Source organism: Montipora foliosa, chromosome 3, assembly GCF_036669935.1.
Source record: "Montipora foliosa isolate CH-2021 chromosome 3, ASM3666993v2, whole genome shotgun sequence".
Lineage (NCBI taxonomy): Eukaryota > Metazoa > Cnidaria > Anthozoa > Scleractinia > Acroporidae > Montipora > Montipora foliosa.
Window position 1 is genome coordinate 68,077,515 of NC_090871.1, and position 22,500 is coordinate 68,100,014.

General features: G+C 38.2%; 1 protein-coding gene across 2 annotated transcripts in view; it reads left to right on the forward strand.

Annotated features, from left to right (window-relative positions):
- LOC137998092 (uncharacterized) overlaps positions 1-22,500 on the forward strand; it is an 87,925-nt gene that overhangs the window by 33,569 nt on the left and 31,856 nt on the right. Inside the window, exons 1-7 of one of the 2 annotated variants that reach the window (XM_068844506.1) lie at positions 2,591-2,857; positions 15,341-15,937; positions 16,541-16,600; positions 17,983-18,139; positions 18,792-18,889; positions 18,991-19,038; positions 19,610-19,729. In XM_068844506.1, coding sequence (XP_068700607.1) covers positions 2,630-2,857; positions 15,341-15,937; positions 16,541-16,600; positions 17,983-18,139; positions 18,792-18,889; positions 18,991-19,038; positions 19,610-19,729 — 1,308 coding nt within the window. In that variant the 5' untranslated portion in view covers positions 2,591-2,629. Of the gene's footprint in view, positions 1-2,590; positions 2,858-15,340; positions 15,938-16,540; positions 16,601-17,982; positions 18,140-18,791; positions 18,890-18,990; positions 19,039-19,609; positions 19,730-22,500 lie in introns of those variants that run through there. The other variant, XM_068844507.1, reaches the window with a different exon arrangement.

The window sequence follows — 22,500 nt, forward strand, 5'->3', positions numbered from 1 at the left end:
CTCTAAATTCAGTAAGAAAGCGGATAACAAATGCAAAGCGATGTTCTCACACGACAGCTCAGTGGTGACGGGAGAGGGGATAATAAGCGATCCAAAAAGAGATGATTTTATACCGATTAAATTACTACCTTATGTTCATAGTTTGTGGTTTGTAAATCAATTTCATATCAACGAGTTCCCCTATATTTCAAAACAAAAATAGTTGAGCAGTAAATTAGGAAACAATACCTAAAATTCAAATCAGTCAAGTTGAGAACAGAGCTTTTTAAACCTGGCAAAATACTTAACGTTCAGTATAATCAGAACTGAATTCCGAAAAAGAAATCGAATGGAAAACAGTTGCGGTTGACAAACTAAGGGGAAAAAATTGATTTGCATAATTAATGTTAATTCCTTGAAGGCTTGATAAATACAGTTACGATTGCGAACAGCCTCCTACGTACAATGTCCTATTAACTAATAAAAGGAGCACGAATGCGCGAAAGTTTGTTCACTACGGCTTTCATTGTCCCATCTTTCAACGCTTTCCGGCTTCACGAATGTAAAGTTTGTCAACACGAAGGAGGCGTGACTGTGATTGGACGACAAGACTGAGACAATGCAGTCATGCGGGAGACCCAGAGAAATGAACTGAGAACTTTGCTGTTGACAAACTACAGTCTGCCACCCCGGTACGGCTCACTTTGTTATCAACGGTCGAAGCCGTGGCCACTTTAACCAGGAATATTTGACTCAAATTGGTGGCTCCTGATAATTTAATCTCCGGCCTTGAGATTTTATTATCGTTAACAACCAGGAGCCCATCACCCTGTAACAACCGAGAAATTGAAAAATGGCTCAAATCGCGTCGGATCTGGAAAATAACCACACAGGAAGGAAGCTACTCACAATGGCAATAAGGTTAGGCTTTTTAATTGAAAATGTTTTCATACAACAATCTTCTTTTAAGCCTTTTAATGGGATCCCCATACAAATATAGGCCATGCTCTCACTGAACTTGGGGCGCCTGTGGTGACGTCACACGAATTTTGGTTGGTTATATGCCGCCAGACGCCTGTTTTGACTGGCTGGAAGGAAATATGAGCGTGTACTCCAAGAAAATATTTTTCAATCAAGAATTTGCCTTTATTTGTTTCCTTTATTTGTCGAATTATCTTTGAGAAATATTTTATAAAAGCAATAGAGGACCTTTTTCTGTGTTTCCATAGCCTCATCTCAGCACTCGGGGAAGTTGGGACAAATTTCGACAGTTATGCAAACCCTCGACTGCTTCTCGGGTTTGCATGACTGTCTCGAATCTTCCCAACTATATACTCTCCCTCGTGTTTAGATGAGCCTATGGAAACACGGAAAACGTCCTCTATTGCTTAAATATATGCATTGAAGCAAAACTCTCATTGTACCTGAAGAAGGCTGATTTGGCCAGCCGAAATATAGTGCACAACTAAAATCAAATCTATGTTAAAGGTGCTAGGTCACGCAATTTTAGGCAATTTCAGCACTGATCGAATGGTCATAGAATTAACTAAACTATGAAAATAACTGTTCAAAACTATAGAAGAACTCTAACAAAACACAGGGAAGCCAAGAAGGGACATGGATGGACAAAACTGGAGAGGATTGAAATGGATTGAATTTGGGTAAATTTGAAAAACGTCGGCCCACCTTTTTTCAAATTTATATCAGTCTATATCAAGATGTCAATTACAAAGCTGGAAAATCATTCTCAGTTGTTATGTGGCCGTAATTTTGCAAATTAAAGACTCTTGCTCTGCCAATTTGACGTTTAGAGCTCATAATTATCAAAATTAAACAAAATTACCGAAAATAGCGTAACCTAGCCCCTTTAACCACTGATCTATACACCTTGTTCCAAAATGGCTGCTGATTTATGCGCATACAAGTTGGCCCTTGCATACATACCAACTCTCCCGCATTATCCGGGAATCTCCCGGATACGGAACGAATCTCCCGGTCTCCCGTACGGGTCATCAAATCTCCCGGGTAAAAACAACTCTGGGCATTTTAAAGACTTTGCTCCATTGGAGGCTCAAATTGTATCCCCAAGTTAAAAAAAATTGGATTTTTTCAAACTTGTTTCATTGTTTGTTAATGCATTTCTTCATCTCTGAACAAAACAAAACTCTGTTTGTTATCACAGCCATATAAACGGTTGATTGATCAGATCTTTCCGTTTAACCAATAAAAATTTTCGACATAAGTGCTCTGTTTTCCTACAAATTTCCTGTTCAAAATAGATTATTTTTGTATTCTGAAGGACTACTGGTGCGGAAGGGGTAGGTGAGTGCGTTTTTTGGGGGGAAGGGGGAATGGGTGAGTTAATCGTAAGGGGGGTTGGGAGGGTTGGGGAGACCGGATTGAAAATATCTCCAGATTTTAGATCTCCAGAGGTTGGCATCCCTGCCCTTGTTGCCTCGTTCAAGGTAAAATATTCTATTGAGGCATCAAGGGCTAATTTGAATAAAAACAAAAGAATATTTAAATTATATATAAATGGCGGCCATTTTGGAAAAAGGTGTTGTTCGATACCAGACTTCTCAAGGATTGTGCTGCACTAGAACGAGGCCCTACTTATCATTGCCGTGGAAGACATATTGAACCTACGATTATGGATGAGGAAAAGTTAGATATAAGCGTTATTGAACATTTTGCGTCTGGTATTGATCTCGACAAGAAAACCAAAAAGAAGTTACTCGCTCTTTTCAAATATTTAGCCGGAGGAGAGAGCCCCATAGAAGCGGTAGAACTGACTATAAGACGAGATAACAATCTTCGAGAAGCCCAGCTGAAAATGATTTATGAGATGGCAAAAATCGTGGAAAATCCGCCTACCTTGGTAAGATTATACTGCCTTACATATAAAATAAGTCATTTTACAACTGGTAAACCTTCTTTTAGCGTTTTCTTTTCTGTTTTATTATTGTTGCGCGTGAGATAAGCTTTATATAATAAATTATTAAGTTCCACTTGTGGTTATACTGAGATACAGTGTACATGTATAATATGGTATTGTGTGATATTTTATTTCCTTTTGTGCAGCTCTGGGTATGGATGCATAAAATCCTTCTGAAGTGAAGAATCAAATTTTGGTCATTGAGTTCTTTTGCTATTTTATTTTTAATTGATAACTCTTCGTTTGCATATGAGGCCACGTTGCCCATTGATGAAATAGCAACCATGTTTGGAGAGTTAAAAAACACTGATCCCCAATTGTACACTGGGTTATCCGTATCCCTTTCCATAGGCTTGATCTTGAGTGTCATCTGCACTTCATTCCACCGTCTCCATGTCTTGTGTCCATCCATCTCTTCTCTGGGCTTCCTGTTGGTCTGCTGCCTCCAAGGTCCATTATTATTATCACTGTTACCGCTGGTCTAATTTTAGCAGGTGGCCATACCATAATGGCATGTACTCAAAGTGCTTGCCTTTTTCTTACACTTCAATCCTTTCATTCATTCATTCATTCATTCATAACTCTAACCCTAAACCCTGATAATAATACACTAGAAATTTATAATAACTTAAAGACAATAGACTACAAATGTTTAAGGTGGTAATAACAAGGAAGCGTATATAGAAGCCAGGGGCTTATGAACTATAGGCTTCCTGACATTATAGGGTACATCATACAAATTATGGGGACAGCATAAAGTATAAAATGTATTATTTTAAAAACAAAAGAAAAGAAGAGGAAAGACAAAGTATATAGCTCAACAAAGAAAGAAGGAATTTTTTAAGTCTTTTGCCAAACAAACGGATGCTTTCACTGTTTTGAATTCCAGGACTTAACGAGTTGAAAAACTTAGGTCCTTGAAGCAATTAAGAAGTTTCGGATATTAGTTCGACAGGGAGGTGTGTAAAAAAGGTTGCAATTTCTAGTATAATGCAAATGTAACTGGCTTGCAAGAGTACATGTAAACATATCACAGAAATAATTAGGAAGTAAACCTCTTTTAAATAGACACCTAAATTTACCTATCTGGTATAAATAAACGTCAGAGAATTTCAAAATCTCCTGTTCTTTAAAAAGAACCTCGGTGTGAGAATCAAAAGAAACTTTAGATATTGTTACTATCTTTGCAGAATAATAATGCCGCTTAAATCACTCTGATGTGATTGTCGATCCCCACATTGACATACAATATATTAAGTAAGGGTAAACTAGACATGGCATCTGACAGGATGCGGCGATGCGGATCCGCATAAGTCCCTAAAATCTGCATCCTCCGCATAATTGCAATATTTTCCTCATAAAACTGAAGAAATGCCTGATATTAGTGATAAAACAGCTGCTTACCATGCTCACAAACACAAAAGCCAAAGAGATTGACTACTTTGAAGCGCTTATTTTCCTGAACATTGAAGAAAACACGCCATTTCGTTCACAAGATGAAAGTTCGTAAGCAGTTTCCACACATTTAGAGCCTGGACTCTAGTTAAACCGTTTTCATAACATACTCTAGGCTTGAAATTTTTAAAAAAGATGCAACAAGTTATGAAAATTTAGCCGCAAGTTATAGTAGCAAATTAAATTGCATCATTTGTAGAAGTAGGGACAATCATCATCGCGATAAAGTTGTACAAAACAAAATAGGGGCCTGCAGTACGTATGTGTAAACAACCCGCTGAAAATGGTGAATGATCGAAGGAATGGATCGTGGTTCAACCACATCACAATTTTGCTCCATATCTCCAAATTGAAACAAAATTCATGACGAGAAACAAAATATATTTTTTTCGCTTTATTTATTTTAGCAAGTGTTTCGGCAAAATGACGATTACGCAAATTGGCGACTCGTCCAGATATCTTAATCCTAAAGAGAATAAGTTCAGTCGTAAATGCGACTGTATTGGTCGCAATTTCGAGTACTGATTTACCATAAGCATATAAATACATTGGACGGGCCTAATTATTAGTTCTATAAATTGACAGTTTAAATTTCCGCATAATCTGTTGTAATTTCCGCACAATCAATGCATGTTTACGCATAATAATATGGTCAAAAATTTCCCCATAATCTTTAGTTTTTTTTGCGCATCTTATCAGAAGCCCTGACTAGACTATAGTAAAAATGTTGTAAGGGAGTTTTGGGAAGGCAAAAACGTGACATAAATAATGCCTAGAGATTTTGATATTTTTCTGGAGACGCTAAGAATGTGAGGTTTCCATTACAAATGTTCATCAAGGATAACACCTAGAAATACGGTTTCTTTTACACAATCAATCTTATTATTGTCAATTTGAATAAATAGATCAAGTGTTTGCCTCCTTCGGCGTGGTCTAAAAACCATAAAATTCGATTTTTTAAAGTTAATTGACAGCTTATTAGCTGGACAACAACTTTACTAATCTACACATTTCAGAATTACATGTATTTAGGGTTTCAGAAAGTAAATTAAACTCTTTGTGAAAAAAATGTTTGTGTCATCAGCAAAAAGAATAAAGTCCACCGCCTTTGACACATTGCACAGATCATTTATGTAGAGCAGAAAGAGGAGGGGACTTAATATAGAGCCCTGAAGCACCCCACACTTAATTTGGCAAGAATTCGAACAGATACCATTAAATTCCACATATTGTTGTCTACCACTTGTAGATAGCTTTTAAACCATCTAAGTGCAGTGCCTTGAACACCATATTGCTCTAGTTTTGAAATTAGAATATGATGATCAATGATTTCAAAGGCTTTAGAGAAGTCTATAAAAATACCAACCGTATACATGTACAATGTACATCTTACTTTCAATAGCAGACGAGATTTTGTTATACAAACAAGCTAGAGCATAAGCACTGGAGTGATGTTTATGAAAACCATACTGATTATCAGAGGGAATCTTAGAAACATTGAGAAACCTTAGAAGACCATTGTACATTACTCTCTCTAGAATTTTAGAGAATGCAGGTAAAACAGACATGGGTCTGTAATTTGTAAATTTTTATCCTGTTCACCAGATTTAAATAAAGGAATACCTCGAGCAATTTTCAATTGATTTGGTACAATACCAGAGGTGATGGATAAGTTACATGTAATGCTAGTAATACGGAAAATTATTTTATCAATAGAATCTTTAATTAAGTTCATAGAAATATTCTCACTGCATAATTAATTAGCTCATTGCAAAACATGCTGTTATTCCGTTGCATTCTCCCATTTTCGCCTGTGCTATAGCGCCAGTAATGCTTTGTGCCATTTGGAGTTTAAATTTGCCCTCCGCTTGAAGCGTGCTCTTTTCGTCCTGTACTCCACAAAGACAGTCGTCTTTTGCGATTACTTTCCGCTTGTTCAAGTGCCACCAGCCTGCTTTCCATGGCAGATCAACCTAATGCCCTTCCTGACCCCCCGGCTCCTGCTGGAGTGGGACAAGATGCAGAGCCAGCACAAAATCTTCCTCAAGTGTTGGAGCCTATAGCTGAACCTGCACCTGTGCCTGGCCCCCCCAGACAAGGTAAATTTATTCTTTTTTCAGCTTCATTTTACGTGAAGGGTTAGTCTTGCTATGTTTTTTGGTGGGGATTTTTTCTGCTTAGCCGAGTTAGCGTTTTTCTTTGGTCGCATAATTTCTTCTACAGGTTTCAGTTTTATTTTGGTACATCTTACAAACATTCTGTCAGCACGTGCCTGCACGCTTTGCTTGAACTTTTTATGTAGGAATGCTCCCGTGCCCCATTTGTTGTTTGTTTGCTTCTTGGTTGCCCTCGTTTTTCCTAGTTCCAAATTTCTTTTAGCCCTTTGTTCCTTTGGTATTTTGAGTTTCGTCCTGGTATCTGTTTATTTCAGTATTTAAGGAAAGCCTTAGTTTCCCGTGTTATTAATTTGGGACGGGTCGAGCGTCAGTTAGAGTAAGGAAAGCCTTGTTTGCGCCATGTCTCCGGCATAAGAATTTAGTGTGGAGCACTTACACTTTGGTATGCCGCTAGTTTCTTGTAGCGAAGGTATTTATGGCAGGTATAGGTTTAAGTATTATGGGTTCCCGCTGGTGAAGTCAGTTTTGCATGCGTTTTAATTTGGTCCACCAGTGACGGAGTTTGGTACAATATTTGTGCTTTGGTGCAATGCTAAATTTTATGAGGTGGCGAAGGCAGCTTGTGGTTTAGATTTTACAGTACAAGTTGCACATGATTTATGGTTTTCCACTGGTGAAGGCAGTATTGCGTTCAGTTTAAATCGGTATTCCACCAGTGAAGGAGTTTAGTGGAGCGTTTGTTGGTTTGGTATACTGCTAGTTTTTACTGGCGAAGGTGCCTCTTTGGTAGGCGTTGCAAACAATGTTCTTATGACTTAGGGATTTCCACTAGAGTATATGCATAGCTTTAGGTTTTAGGCAATAATTATTGTGGCGTACAGGAATGTATTGTTTTCTTGCACTCTTCTTTATTGTGGACTCCATCGGTGGGGAGTGCTGTGTTATACCCCAGCCGCATTTTAGGTTAATTATTTTTGTGGAACTTTGGGGCACACTACTGGTGAAGGCAGTAACCTCCCGCGTATTCTTTTTCATGATGGGCTGTCGATCGCATTAGAGTATTAGAGGAAAAGATCACTTCGTTGGAATGCCTTAGGACTCTAGAGGGTTCTAAATTGCCTTTGGCTGTGCTTTTTCGCTATATATACATGTAAATCGACCAGCAGCGATGTTTGATAAGTATGAGGCGGTTGAGCTCTTACAGTCATTGTTGCGTCTGGCGAGAAACGAGAACCACCAGAAAGCCGAAGAGTACGCTGCTGCTTTGGATGAGATTAAGACCAGGTCAGACTTTGTGGATGACAAAAAGCCTCAGCGTTTTTTCCTGGGATTGTTGGGGGATTCTGTGCGAGCTGAGGTTGCCAAAGACACAAACACGATTTTGAAGGGTGTCGGAAAGGTACCTCCACCGGCCATGCCTGCTCGTCCTGGTTCTACAGTGCGAAGGTCGGCTCCCTATCCTGGGTGTTCTCAGTTTCAATGTTTCAGGTGCTTAAGATGGGAACATATTGCTCGGGAGTGCTGTGCCCGGGGCAACAGTTTTGGACGGCAGTCTCTTATGCCTCAGTTTACAATAAATGTTTGTTTGCGCTTTGGGGGGGGTGGGGGGCTGCTCTGTGTCTCAATTTCGGACCTAGTTTGGAGCTTGGGATCAACAAAGGGGTTTTTTTTTTGTATTCTATTATTATTTTTAACATTTCCGTATTGGAGTTACCGCACTTACAGAAACGAAGAAATTACTGCAAACACACACAAAAGAAAATACAGATTTGAGCTAACAAGTGGATGCTAACAACCTCCCCCCGCCCCCCAAAAGTTCCCCCTACTTGATGCACACACACAAACACACACATCCACCCACACACCAGAACAAAAACTACTTGATAAACACAAAAACATCATGCATGTGAACAATGAACAACCAAACGCATCCAAACGCATTAAGAAGAGCAGCAGATATTCTATATCCATAAGCCACCATTGGGATTTAAGGACCACCGTTGATTCTCAACAATATGCATAGTTTACAAACCACACCCGCTATCAAAAATAAACATACAGCAAGCTCATTTAAAATAGTCAACACACCGTCAATATAAAGCTTATCTGGTTCTCGCTTATCAAAAAAAGCTATTTTGCCTTCCTGTCTCGCTTTTTTCATTTTTGGCCATAATTTTTGTCTTCTTTCTCGTATTTCTTTAGGTAAATCTGCACACACTTTCACCTTCGATTCCACCCCTAGATCACGCACACTTCTGAAAACAAGCTCACGTTCCGGGAATCTAAGAAAGCGAACGATTATCGGCCTTGACTGTCCTTCCTTCCTTTTTCCAAGCCTATGGACTCGCTAAAATTCTATGTTCCTCGCGTTTTCTAGCTCTAATTCATGCTCAAAAAACTTGTATACCACGTCCCCTGTGTTCTCAGTACTGTGATCTGTTTCTGGGAGGCCAAAGATTCGTAAGTTCTCTCTTATCCTGATAGAGAATTTGATCTTGTAACTCTTTAATCTTCCCTAAATTTTGTTTCTCCGTATTCTGCATTTCCTCGATGTCTGCATTTAACGAAGTCAGCCCCGCATCCAAGTCTTGTATCGTCTCATCCATCTTCTTAACCTTTTCATTAAAGGATACTATACTCATTTGAATCTTATTTACGGCTTTCTCCAAATTAGAGATCTGAGAAAGGACTCCTTCCATCGTTTGCAATTTGGTTTCCATACTTTCTAGTCTGTTAAGGATTTGCTGAAGCTGTTGCCCAATCTTATTAGTCATCATCAAGGCTTTCAGAACTTGATCCCCGCTATCGTCAAGCGAACCACCACTTGTGTCGTTCTCGGAGAGCATATATAAATCCTTTTACCATCTGGTGAACGCGTTTCACTATCTGAGCTAGAACTCTTGCTTACTCTTGTTCGTTTAAGAGTTATCATACTCTTCTCGGCCATAAAAAAAAAATAAAAACAGAAACAAAGCCAACTTAAGAGCATCAAATTCATGGGAGCGGAGTGAAACACGTCTTCACTCCTCCATGGCCGACCCAGGGTGGTTCCCCCTGCTTTTGGTTTATTTCCATGTTTTCCATTTATCAATTTTTTCTCTTTTCCTGATAGGGTCCTGGTTGATTTTATTTCAAAGTTAGTGGTCTTGCTCCTTCTTCTGGTCATATTCCAGTGTGTGATATAAAGCAGGGGACCTCCCCCTTTTGTTGGCCCCCTCCCTTTGCCTAGTATGGTTGTCGCTTCCCCGGACCTGGCTAAGATCGAGCAGTTACGTTTCTGCGATCCCCTTGTTCTGTTTGGGGTTACGGTTATTAAGAGGAATCTGAGTAATGGAGAGAATTAAAGGGGAGTCCTGTTGGAAACGTTTGGTTTCTGTGTTGTTTGCCAACTTATGAGTTGTTGTTGTTGTTGTGGTGAGGGCAGGAGCAGACTCTTCCCTTAACTTAATCTTATGCGATGAGGTAATGAGTATGCAGTGAGGATAACAATTATGGTACTGTTGTCATGACCTACATGTACATTGTACAGCAGTACCTGAATGACAAGTACCACATTTTTCCAAAATCTCCTCCTCACTTACAACTTCTAGAAACATTGAATTGAGTAGTTTTGGGGGTAAAAAAGAACTATGCGACATCTCTGATGCAGGAATTTTGCCCACATTGTTACTCATTTAGTTCTTCTCCCTTGATCAGTTGTTGCTGGCTTTATTTTCAGCTCAATTTAATATAATTATTCCCACCGCATACATCACTCTTTTTGTATTGTACTACAGTTTGCACAATGGCAGTTTGGCGGGCTTGAAAGTGAGATCAAATTTACTTGAGTGACGTTTTACTTAAGGAGTTAGGGTTTTGCCTTTTAGTCATCGGCTCACTACTTTCACTATTATTACATGTACTGCTTGTAGCAGCACCAAAAAACTTCATAGTGTCTGACATTTTTATGGTTTTTGTAATTTCCTGCGAATTACACAAAAGCAAGGAATGCCTGGGGATTCTGAAAGCTACTGTAGTTCCTAGTCCCATGCAATATTTGATGTAAACAACATGGTGGCCAGCTGAAACTTGGCTGAAGACAAACATGTTGTCTGCTCTTTGCTGCAGTTTGCTGCCTTTTTAAAAGCGCATTTACCAACAGAGATCAGGTTGAGACGTTTTGTTATTTTGAAATTAAATTATTTTTCTACACAGTATACAAGGCAGTTGGCTAGAAAATGCAAGTGATACTCTATAATTGCAAATTCAGCTTGCATTTAGGGAGCTAGCTTCTGGGAATTTCAAACGCTGTTAAATATCAAGCAAGTACATTAAGTGAGCTTTTATTGTAGAAGCAGTTTGTCAATCAGTGGAGGCGGCACTTGTGCTTCCCACGATCGCTGCCTTAGTATTGCTTCTAGGATTCAAATTTAAAGGGTTAGTGTTCCGGCCCGGGTTGCTCGAAGCATGGTTAGCGCTAACCAGCGTTAAATACCATGGAAACGTATAGGATTTCATACCTCTTAACCAACGGTTAGTGCTAACCAGGCTTCGAACAACTGGCCCCTGAAGTTATAAAGGTGACAATCGAGCTGATTCTTGATCATGCAATAACAGAAGGTAACTTAAGCTGATGTGCATGTACATGAGACTTACACTGTATACAACAACAAACATTAACATTTAAGATTTATACAGCAATAAACATTAACAAGTAGAATCCACATCCGCTGATTTCTTAGCGACACTGTTTCAGGTAAACTTAATAAAATCTTAAAGTGCCCCTGTGACCAAAAAATCAATTCTTACTTTGGATTTCAAAACTTTGTTAACTAAACACTAAGCAACTGTTTTAAGCCTTGATTTCAAAAGACACCTGTTTATTTTAACTGGGATTTTTCTATCTAATGGTCCATCATTACTAACTTTAAGATCTTGAGAGAGCAATGCATGTGTATGCTGCCGAATTAATGAGCAGCACAGGAGTTTTGGGCTTTCAGACTTTTAGGCCATTTTGGAAATGCTACTATTCAGTTTGATATTGATACAGTGAGGACAAACACAATAGAAACAAATTGCAATGAATGTGAAAGATATTAGGGCCATTCCACGTTACGGACATTACATTCGGAGAGCAAAATTTTGGAAATGAAACTATTTTTTACGAACTTATCTCTTGTAGTTTTTATTTAAAATTTGTACAAATATCCCTTACATGGTACTTAACTAGCAGCAGAAAAGAAACTTTGATTTCATTTACAAATGCTGCCAATATGCTCGTCTTAAACAGCGTTACGGACATTACAAAAAAATCAACCTACGATTTTTTATGTTCACTAGATACTACTATTCCTGTGAATTGACATGCCAGACAAAATTTCCTTAATAGTGAAATGAAAAAAGGTGCTTCATAGTTTTTTAAAATAATGTTGTATCCCTTATTCTGTCCTTACATTTTGAGCTGGAGGTAAAAAACTGCCGTTACGGACATAACATGTTTTTTGTTACGGACATTACACTGTGAATTGTATTTTACACAGGTAAAGTTTAGGGCAAATTTAGATTTTTTCCAGTATAAACTTCTGTTAAATAACAATGTCAAAACTGTTAAATTGATCTAAATCAGGTTTAATTCTATGCTATTTCTCTCTTTTATTTGTACTGGTCACCAAAACTTTAGCCCTACACTTCTGTGTGCAAACATAACAGTGGTCTGACTGGCCTATGAAAAATGATTTGGATATTGTTTTCAAGAGAAGAGTGTTCTATGGCCCAATAGAGCTGCTTGGCACAGGACTATTCCATATTCCAAGCCTTGCTGAAATCACCAAATTGTTTAAACATTTAAGGAAACAGCCACATGTTTTTAAGTAAAACAAACAGTGATTACGAGCAGTCAAATCCCAAGGTTGAAAAGTGAGAGGTACCAACTGTGTGAACTGAAATGACTTTTTGCAAGCAATGTGTACTTGTTGAAAACTGTCCAAGATTTTTAAATTCAAAGTGGTGATTAATTATAAATTTAAATCACATTTAGATACATGTTGTAGAGTACACAGTGTTACTGCAGTTAAAACAACTGAGCTGGCTTTAATGTTACTATTGCTCTAACATGTTGTTATTGTAAGCATTTAGAGGAAACTCTATATTATTCTCTATCCTCTATATTTTCTTTTCTATGAGATTGTATTTGCAGGCAAGTTCCTTATACTTAACATTTTGCCTAAGAATTAACCTAAATATTTGACTATTTACAGTTTAATAATGATATTACACTATTTTGTACAGATTTATTTGTTCCTCCAATCCCCCTTTGCGAGAAACAAGGTTGGAAATTAGTTACCTCCATTTCATTGTGTCCCATCACACAACTGCAACTTCATTCTGAATGCAAAGCTACTCTACTTTCTTTGATTTCAGGCAGGATATTATAATTACATTCATAATGTAATGTCCGTAACGTAATGTCCGTAACTTGTTGCATTTTCTCCAGTGATTCACATTGTTGTTGCAAATTCTCAATGCCGTAGTTTGGGCCCCTTCAAGCTAAAAGAGGATCCCAGCTCATGAAAAGATCTGGATTTTAATTGCGGAGAAAAAAGAAAAAAGGTCTGTTTTTGTTACGGACATTACGTAATGTCCGTAACAGAAATGTTTTTCAATATAATTCAGCAATAACATTCAAGATGGCCCAAAACCTATCTGAAAATTTAACTTTGTCTTGCATTGACTCAGTCTTTTTAACTTGATGAGATTTTTGAAATTAATGTGCCCTGCTATAATAATTTGAAATATTACAGCTTGATAGCTACTTAAGCAAGCTTCTCATTGGTCAACAATCAATGGCCTCTCTTTGCCGTTTACCACAAAACAAACTTTTGACAAATTATTTCCTGAACACTTTGGGGTATCCTCTTTCCAAATATCCATGGTTGGGTATCAAAAGATATGTTTGAAATTTTGACATTTTAGCTCCTCTAAAATGGAATGGCCCATTAGCATATCGTCCACTTCCCTTTGCCTTTGCCAACTAAGCTTCTCTTTCAAGCTGAATTTTAAAATAATGGAAAGTGGCTTATTGTATTGAAAAGCTTGTTAACTGAGCATTTTTGCGGGGCGTGCTGGAATTACACTGTAAGTGATGATCGATTTGTTCACTTTCTTAGAGACACATTTGAATTATTATTAGAGAGTACATGTAGCGCGGACCTTTGCACTGCCAATTTAAGAGGCCAGGGATGGCACCAGGATTTTTCAATCTGTGTCCTGGGACCCGCATGTCCAGCCAAATTGGGGTCCCAAGCATTTTTTGGGGGTCCCAAAATCTTCGTGATTCTCTGCGAGAGAAAAAGTATCTCATGAGAAAGAGAGAGTATTAACCAACTTTCTAATCTTTTTCTTTGGATAGTACTGAGTACTGTAACCAATAATATTGGATTTCGCTAAGCAAAGGAGACCGTTGGAGAAAACCATACATCCAGGAAAGTTAATTGAGCTCCCGCCATTTGTTTGCTCATTGATCGTTTGATCGATTGAGAAATACAAGTGCTATGGTGACCACTATGTTACTTTACTTTGTTTATTATTATTATTAATTTTTTTTTTTTGCATCTTGCCGAAGCAACAGAATATACTGACAAAGCAAAGCAAGTTGTGTTAGTTATTTAAGTCAGTGTCTTGCGTCCTGGGAAGCATTAAAATTTTGTTGATGAATTTTTTGGAATTTATTTGCGTAAAAATGCACGATTTCTGCGTTAATGCAATCCCTGTAGGCATTTTTTTAGCTTCTACTTCTTAGTTCACAACATTAGTTTGCAGCAAATTCCGCGCAGACTGTAAGAAATACAGTGTGTTTGCATACAACACACTGATAAACACACTACGCTAGAAGACAATACAATACAATACAATACATACTTAATTGACCGCTCCCCATAGGGGCTTTTCAGGGCCAATGAAACAATCAACGAAACAACAGAACACGACAACAACAACTGTTAAGAATCCCAACTGGCCGGAGGCAAACCAGTTGGCTATTTACAAGTGCAGCTGGGAAGTTGAACCAGGGACTACCAGGATCAAATTTGACGAGTGGTCAGAGCGGGTCTTGAACCCGGGATCTCCGGATCTCAAGGCAAGCGCCCTAACCACTGACGTGGTAATTTAATGACTGATGGATGACAAATCGGAAACTTGTGGTCAAAGGTGGTCTATTCATAACTTTCTTTTGCTTTCTTTTTCTTTTTCTTTGTGTTTCATGAATGCAAATAATGTACAACATAATTAGCCAGTATCAAAAATAATTTATCATAATTATACTCTTTGTTTGTTGCCCCAAAATTTTGCATAAGCATAAGCTTAATTGTTTCCAGTTTCTCTTGGGCCCAATTTACGTAAGTCCCAAGAGAAAATAAAAACAATGCTTATGCAAAACTTTGGAGGTACAAACAAAGGGTATTATGGTATTTTTGGTACTGGCTACAGATTCAGAACTAGATGTACTAGCTTTAAATTATATTTTCTTTCGAAGAGTAAACGACCAGACGGTCACCCAAGGATTAGACTGGACAAAACCCATTTTTGACCGGACATTGTCCATTGACCAGCCGTTATTTTTAGGCCCTGGCTGTAGGTATACCTTCTGCCTTCAATGTGATACAGAGCTTTATTGTCACCGAAGAGGGCTTGTAAGCTATCAACTGCTTGTAAAATACATGTAGTTCTGACTGTTCCACAAACATGTTACCATTACTTTTTACAAATTTTGGGGGTGAGGGGGATGGGTGTAGTAACGGTATTTAATTTATCAGAAGAATTTGCAAGAAACAGAGATGGCTCATAATGTACCCAACATATTGTTGTCTTTCCTCAACAGAAATCTGGAAGTTGTGACAAAAAAGTGATGTATAGTGTACTTGTCAGCTCTGAACTGTTTAACTTTGTGGTTCGACTCCTGTGGATCCGTATTCCTGATGAAACCATTGGATCCAACAATCAACCTTGGAATGCAGTTTACTTTAACAGTTTAGTTGTTCTGAAGCACATCATCACTCTTCCAAAATACACTCAAATAAATCAACAACAAATTGTGGATTCCAATACAGTGGAAGCACTTTTGGACTTCTGTGATGTAGACTTTGATCTGTTGGGGTTGTACCCTGCTGTGTGTGCACTTAAGACTTTAACTTTACTCGAATGTGAAGTTTGTGACAGAATTGTCTTCTTAAATGGACTCCCAAAACTTGCAAACCTCTTTTTGAAAGATAACTGTCAAAAAATGATAGTCAAGGTATACAGAAGTGAACTTACAGCTTGTAAACCCTATATAAAACGGATTTTAGAGGATTGTTCTCACCAGTGCTCGGATAACCTCAAACAGGCCAAGCTGCCTTCCACAGCTGATCTACCTTTGAATATTCTGCGGTCTTGGAGTTTCACAATTCAGATGAATGCAGCTATAATTTGTCTTAAGGTAATTTACGGTAGAAAAAGGAGGAATTTGCAGGAGTGTTCCAGTGACTTGACTAGCACTTAATTCTCCAAAGTTTTCTGTGTCTCACTGGCATACAGAACTAGAGAAAACCCCCACCCTTATTTAATTTTAAGTCTTGAAGATGTTGTTATGTTAGTACATGTAGTTTGGCCTTTCCTAATCTTAACACATCGGTCAAATGAAGTGAGTAGCCAATCTACTTGACTGCAAGACTTTCTGGATGAAGCCCAAATAACCAAAGCTGAAGTAAATTGTGAAAGAAATTTTATTTACGTAACTGTACTTAGCTTATAAAGCTTGAAATTATGTGTATGGGAAGTAACAAATAAAAATTAATAAGAACTTTAACTCTAATTAGCAGGAGACAGCCAGATGTACACAGTAGTTGAATTCAGAAACTTTGAACATAAAACCAGCAGGGTCAGTAAAGGATTTGAACCTGAATAATTATCCTTGTGCCAATCTACCCCCCACCCCCTCCTCCCTCTCTTCTTCTTCCTCATCCTCCTACCCCTCCAGGATTGATTTCCCTGCATTGAGCCTCCTTGATCTTGTTATTTTCATGGTGATTTTATGTTTTAGATTGCAGAGCAAAATGACAGATACAGAAAACTTGTTTTGAAAGACAAAACAACCTCAAAGGTGGGTATTGAATACTGTGTATTTGTCAAATAAATATCATGGTTTTTGTAGACTTACTTACTGCTTTCTGCATACAGTCAAACCTCCCGTAAGCAGACACCCTCGGGACTTCGGGTAACTGTCCGCTTCAAGGAGTTGTCTGATTGTGGGAGGTTGAAAAAAAAGTGCAATAGGGGGTATAAAATACACCACAACAAGTCTTTTGAACCGCTTAATTAAGGCAGCTTCTAATTGTGTTTGAAGGTGTAGACAAGACAAACATGACTTTTATTGGTCACACCTCAGAGCCTTGCTCTAACAAGTACATCTTTTAAAGACCTCCCTTTTGTACATGAAATTAGGGGAGAGTTTTTCTTACATACATGTAGTAAGGGTTGGTATTGTACAATATGCCATGTGTTCATTAGAATTTGTTTGAGATTGGGTGACGAAGTTTCTGAAGCGTGCGTCTGACTCAGCAACGGTTCTTACTGCGGGAAACCGGGGGAGAGGAGCAGGATATGGTATGGAATTACGGTTAACCCTAAACCAAAGATTTTGCAAGGCAGGTGAAAATCTTCAGGAGGTCGCTCTATCAATAATCTATTTTTGATTCCATCTAATGTTTAGGTTAGAGTTAGGGTTAAGGTTAATCTCTTAGGAAATACACTGTACACTGTACCTGTACATGTAATAGCTAGAAAGCAAAGCCCCAATGCAATTACTGTCAAGTTCTGTTGGTAAAGTCCACAACTTTAACTTTAACTTTAACTTTAACTTTATATTAACTTTATTTACAAACAAATCATAATTATTCAAACAAGACCAGAGTGGCCTGCAGTTAGCATTGCTATTTTAGGCAGGCCACTAACACTGCGACATTATTATTGTCTCTGACAAGTAAACAAAGACACTTATCAATTTACAAGAATTACACAAACAAAAAACGACAAAAATATATATACATAATTAAAAAAAAAAAGAATAAATAAGTGATCTAAGGTATTGTACGTAACTGTTAAAGAAAAGCCATATACTTCGAAAGATTGATGTAGCGCATATCAACATTCATCTCCTCAATTTTAAGAAACTTCAGAAGTAATTCGTTCAATTTATGTTTAAAGTGTGTTTTCTTAAGCTGGCGAATTTCAGGGGGGATACCATTCCATAGCATTCAAGCAGTGCATACATGTACATGTATTTTAATAATAAAAAATCCTTGGGTTTTTCTATAATGGCTTACCCCAAAGTTTATGACATCCATTCCTATGACTTTGCTTTCCCATACCATTTGACTGCATGTTAAGATTTTGCAAGGCAAGATGATGAAGTTGAAAGGCACGATTGTGGCTTCTCAGTGATTGCGTCAGAGCTACACTGTATTCTTGTTTTGTTGTTTTAAGGCACTGTTCAAATGGTTAAAAACTCCAGCAATAGCTTCCCATGATTGCACCATGATAGCAGTGTCTCTGAAGGTTGTTGCAATGCTGGCACTGAATGAAGAGTTGAGCTGGCAGATGATTTATTCTAACAGTCTGATTGCATGCTTAGAAGATGGAGGTAAGTTGGATTGAATGTATGTCACATACACTGAATAAAAAACATGATCATGTTTCATAACAACACTTACACTGTAACATACAGTAAAATAATGTTACATCTGGAGTTACATGTAGACTGTACAAAGACAAGGTGACAAAAGGAAGACAATAAGAGAGTTCATCAACACTAATGAACCTTTTTACATACTATGTATGTGTTGACGCTCATCCGCAGTTTTTAGAAGCGTTTTCCGTAGGCACGTTTTTGGCTTATATTTTGGTCCGCTTTTCTCCGAGCTTCACTGTAAAGTATACTCCCATTGTAAATTGATACGGGCCTAACTGTATCTCTTATATTAAGATATTGACAGTAGTTGTAGAAACAGTCAAGTTTTTGAAAGACCGTTAACTCATTGTAAACATGTAACTCCTCAGAGTGAGACTGATTTTACTCTAATGCCAGAAGATTATATTAATTTTTACTTGACAACTGGGGGCGTCCTGAAGTGCGTCAGGAGTGAATCGGTTAACCAGTCAAAAACTGTGTCCCCTCCATTAAAAACATGTTATTTTTATACCTCAAGTTTAAAAAAAAACATTTTGGTACATGTATGTTTGATATGTTTACATAATATTATGGATTTGTTTTCTTTTTCTTGTCTAAAAAATAGTTATCTTACCTGAAAATGAACCTTTGACTGCATGTCTGGAGGTGATAGAGCAGCTTTCCACCCACAGTCGATGCAGAGATAGAGTCTTGGATAGTAAGGTTTGTGAAACTTCAACCTTGTGGACTGTCATTTCATGGAAAGCCTTACCAGCTGTAGTATAGTGAACTTTTTCCTTGTTAAAAAATAATTTTATTTTCAGGACATTCTTCAAGCATTAAGTCGCTACATATTTTCTTATAACAAAGAGGTATGAAAATTTATTTTTTGACTTTTTTCAATACATGTAAAAACTGCCAAAATGGGTACAGGGTAATTCCTTTCAACTTACTGACCTTTTCTGAACAATTAATTTTCACATTAAATAATGTACAGGGATAGAGTGGCCTTCTGCGTTTTAATAGAAAAGAGGCTTTTGTCCTGCCAGTTGGGTTTCCTAACTCTGCTACTGTAATTTATGCATACAGCTGTAGTATGTCTTAAAAATACATGCAACACTGAGACCAAGGACGCTAGGCACTTAATAGCAGCTTACAGATGGGTCTTGAATCAAACTAACTTTGTAAGTTACAACTGTAGTCATTCAGTCTTCAAACCATGGTATTAGCACACATACTGTACATGTAGCATCAAACCATGTCTAGTAACCAAAGCAGTACAGGGTATTAATTTTATCACAAAGGGGAAAATTGGAGACAGTTTTATAATTTTACAATAAATAATTATTAGGTTATTAGGTTTCATCATGTAATTGCAAATACTGTCTTAAATAAACATGGTATCAGCAAATTTTGATTATGAGCTTAAAAATTTATGTTTAGATCCAACGTTTAGCTCTGTGTTCCATTGCAAATCTGGCTGAGTCCAATGAAATGGCTGAGAACTTGATAAGATGTGGAGTCACTCCAAAGAATGTCACCCTACTTTCCAGTTTTTATCAGGTATGCTGAGTTTACTGTATTGTCCAATCTCTTCGCAAGCATTTTGTACAACACAATGTACACTGGCTTACATGAACATGTACATGTATGCCTTTCAAACTTGGAAAATGGCAAAGTGATTTCCAAGTTATTGGAGGGGATGTGGCTGTCACTCCTTCCATGGGTCAGTCCGTCAGTCCTTCAGCAGTCCGTTAGATCCTGTAAACATGACTGTCTTAATCCCCTGACTAGTGCATAGGGCGTGCGAATATAACATGGAATGGATGCTCTATCATGATTGTACTAGAATTATCTTTCCTAAAGTGGCAAATGGTAAGGAGTCTATTAAACGAGTACTCTAATATTAAAAAGAAAAGGCATTACGATGCATATGGCGTCATCGAAAGGCCAATAACATACATGTATCATGGTTAAATTCAGTTAATGTTTGTCATGAAAGGCAAGCCGCATGTTGGAAGACGAATACTGAAAAAGCTGATTTTGATTCTGTACTTTAAAGTAATTTGTGATTCAACTCGCTGTGAAAAAGGTAAAGTCAACACGGAAATGATCAACCATCATGTCAGTCCCAATGCCAATGTTACGTATCAAGAATAGTGTATTGCTCTGTTTTGATTGCCACGAAACAAAATCCTTTTGATGGTGAGGTAATTATCTTTGGAAAATTTCTGGCGTGTTCATTTAGCTGCGTTTGGGTAGTGCACTGTGGAAATCTGCTTGGTCATTTTGTAGTTTATTCATGGGTACCTAGGGGATGGATAAGTGCTCGAGGTGTTCTCTGCATTTTCGGGTGCTCAGCCTTGTCATTTGTTTTGTCATGCTGAGTCTCATTTTTGCTGAAAACATGATGAAGCAAAATAAGTGGGGTTCCTTAATTTGCTGAAAGGAATACAGCACCCTTTACGTCAAACATGGAAAAATGCTGTTCAAATCAAGTCTTTTAGAAAACAGTACTACTGGTTGTGTGTACGGTACTCAACAAAAGTTGACAACAATTTGAGGTGTTCACACAACCAATGCAAAACTACTGGTAAAAAAAAATGTCCAAGCTAGAGTATTTTTCTCTCTTCGGCGAAGTCACATGATAAAGTCACACGAGAAAGCATTAGCTGCTCCATATCAGTGCATCTCCCTCCTTTGCTCGAGACAGTTGTGAAACTACGAATCTCAAATTTACAGCAAGAAAATTTTTCGACATGAACATTTCTCGTCTTGTAACCTCAGAAAAGGGGAGACTAACCTCTAAAATCATTGCAGCAAAGCTTGTCAACATGACAAATATTCCTAACCCTAACCCTAAAACCTGACGAGATCGAGAAGTTTGACTCAAGCACTAATGGCGACTGGCCAACAGCTTCAACATTGGGAAATCCCAATGCTATCATTGCTGTTATCTCGCTCATGACCAAAGAGTTGGTTTCCTCCATTTCTACCCTGAACTCTTGGATGGATCACTCATTTGGAGAGATGAAGGAGGCTTTACGTTTTCTCTAATTCCCCATTTGAACCCACACACAATCAGATAACTATTCATTTGTAAATAGGGAACTGTCTGCCGCACTTGGTTAATACTTAGCCCAGCCTGTGTTAAAGTGCATATGACACAAAATTTTTTATTTCGGTTTCTGGTCCTTTGATAATTAAAAGAAACGATTCGCAGCTTAAAAGGGGTCTAAAATGTTGGAAAATTCGTTTTTTCGAGCTGAAAAACTCTATATGAGGGGGACATGGGGGGGCCCCAAACACCGCAACACCGCAAAAAAAATTAACGAACACCGCATCACCGCAAGAAAAGTCGACGAAACACTGTCACCGCAACAATTCTTTTTAGCTACATGATTTTAACGTCTACACTTGACATAATAGGTTTATACCTAAACAATTTTCCACAAAATAAGCACAACTCCTGGTGGCAGCGGTCAAGTTAGTTATCAAGTTACGCATTTATCAACGAAAACAGCCTCTCATTGGCAGCTTAAGCGCATTGAAGATTAACTCGACAATGTTGGTCTGTATTTTATTACAAATTAAACACAATGGTACGTGCTTGTCATAAATTATCAAGAATTAACGAATTTAGGTCTGAGAAAGATCAAACAAGAAACCACAGCACCGCAAATGATTTCATTTCACCGAACACCGTAGCTGGAGAAACACAAACATCGCACACCGTTGGGTTTGCGATCACCGCAACGCCGCAAATTGAGATTTTATTCACCGCATCACCGCATTGAAAAAACCATCAACACCGCAACACCGCAAATCCCCATGTCCCCCTCCTATATTGTCGCTTCAAAAGTGTCGCCGGAAGCGTGCGGCCAAAAGGTCATGTGACTTGCTTGTGTGACGTCAGTCTACTTGACTCGCAGCAAAACATGGTGGAAAGCAAGAGAAAACCTGTGAAGAAAGGAGGACGATACTGTGTGGCCAGAACACCCAACGGTGAAAGCTGTACACATACGCAATATATGCCCGGAATCTCCACGCATTTGTTCCCTTCAGAGCCTAGTGTTAGGGCTCAATAGGTTAAATTCGTTCGTCGACATCGTGTTGATTTTAGTGAGCCAGTCGACAAATTTGCATTTTTGTGTTCAGCTCATTTTGAGCAGAGTTGCCTTGCCAACAGCAATCAATAATCAGTTAATGTTGCTTGCCACATTATAGCTTACTGCCTGCTGCCTGCCAAGGAAAAAACACCGCTTGGGAAGAAACCTGATCCCTCCCGAATGTAGCTTTAGGCATTATAAACAACCTAGAGAGAGAGAGGTTGA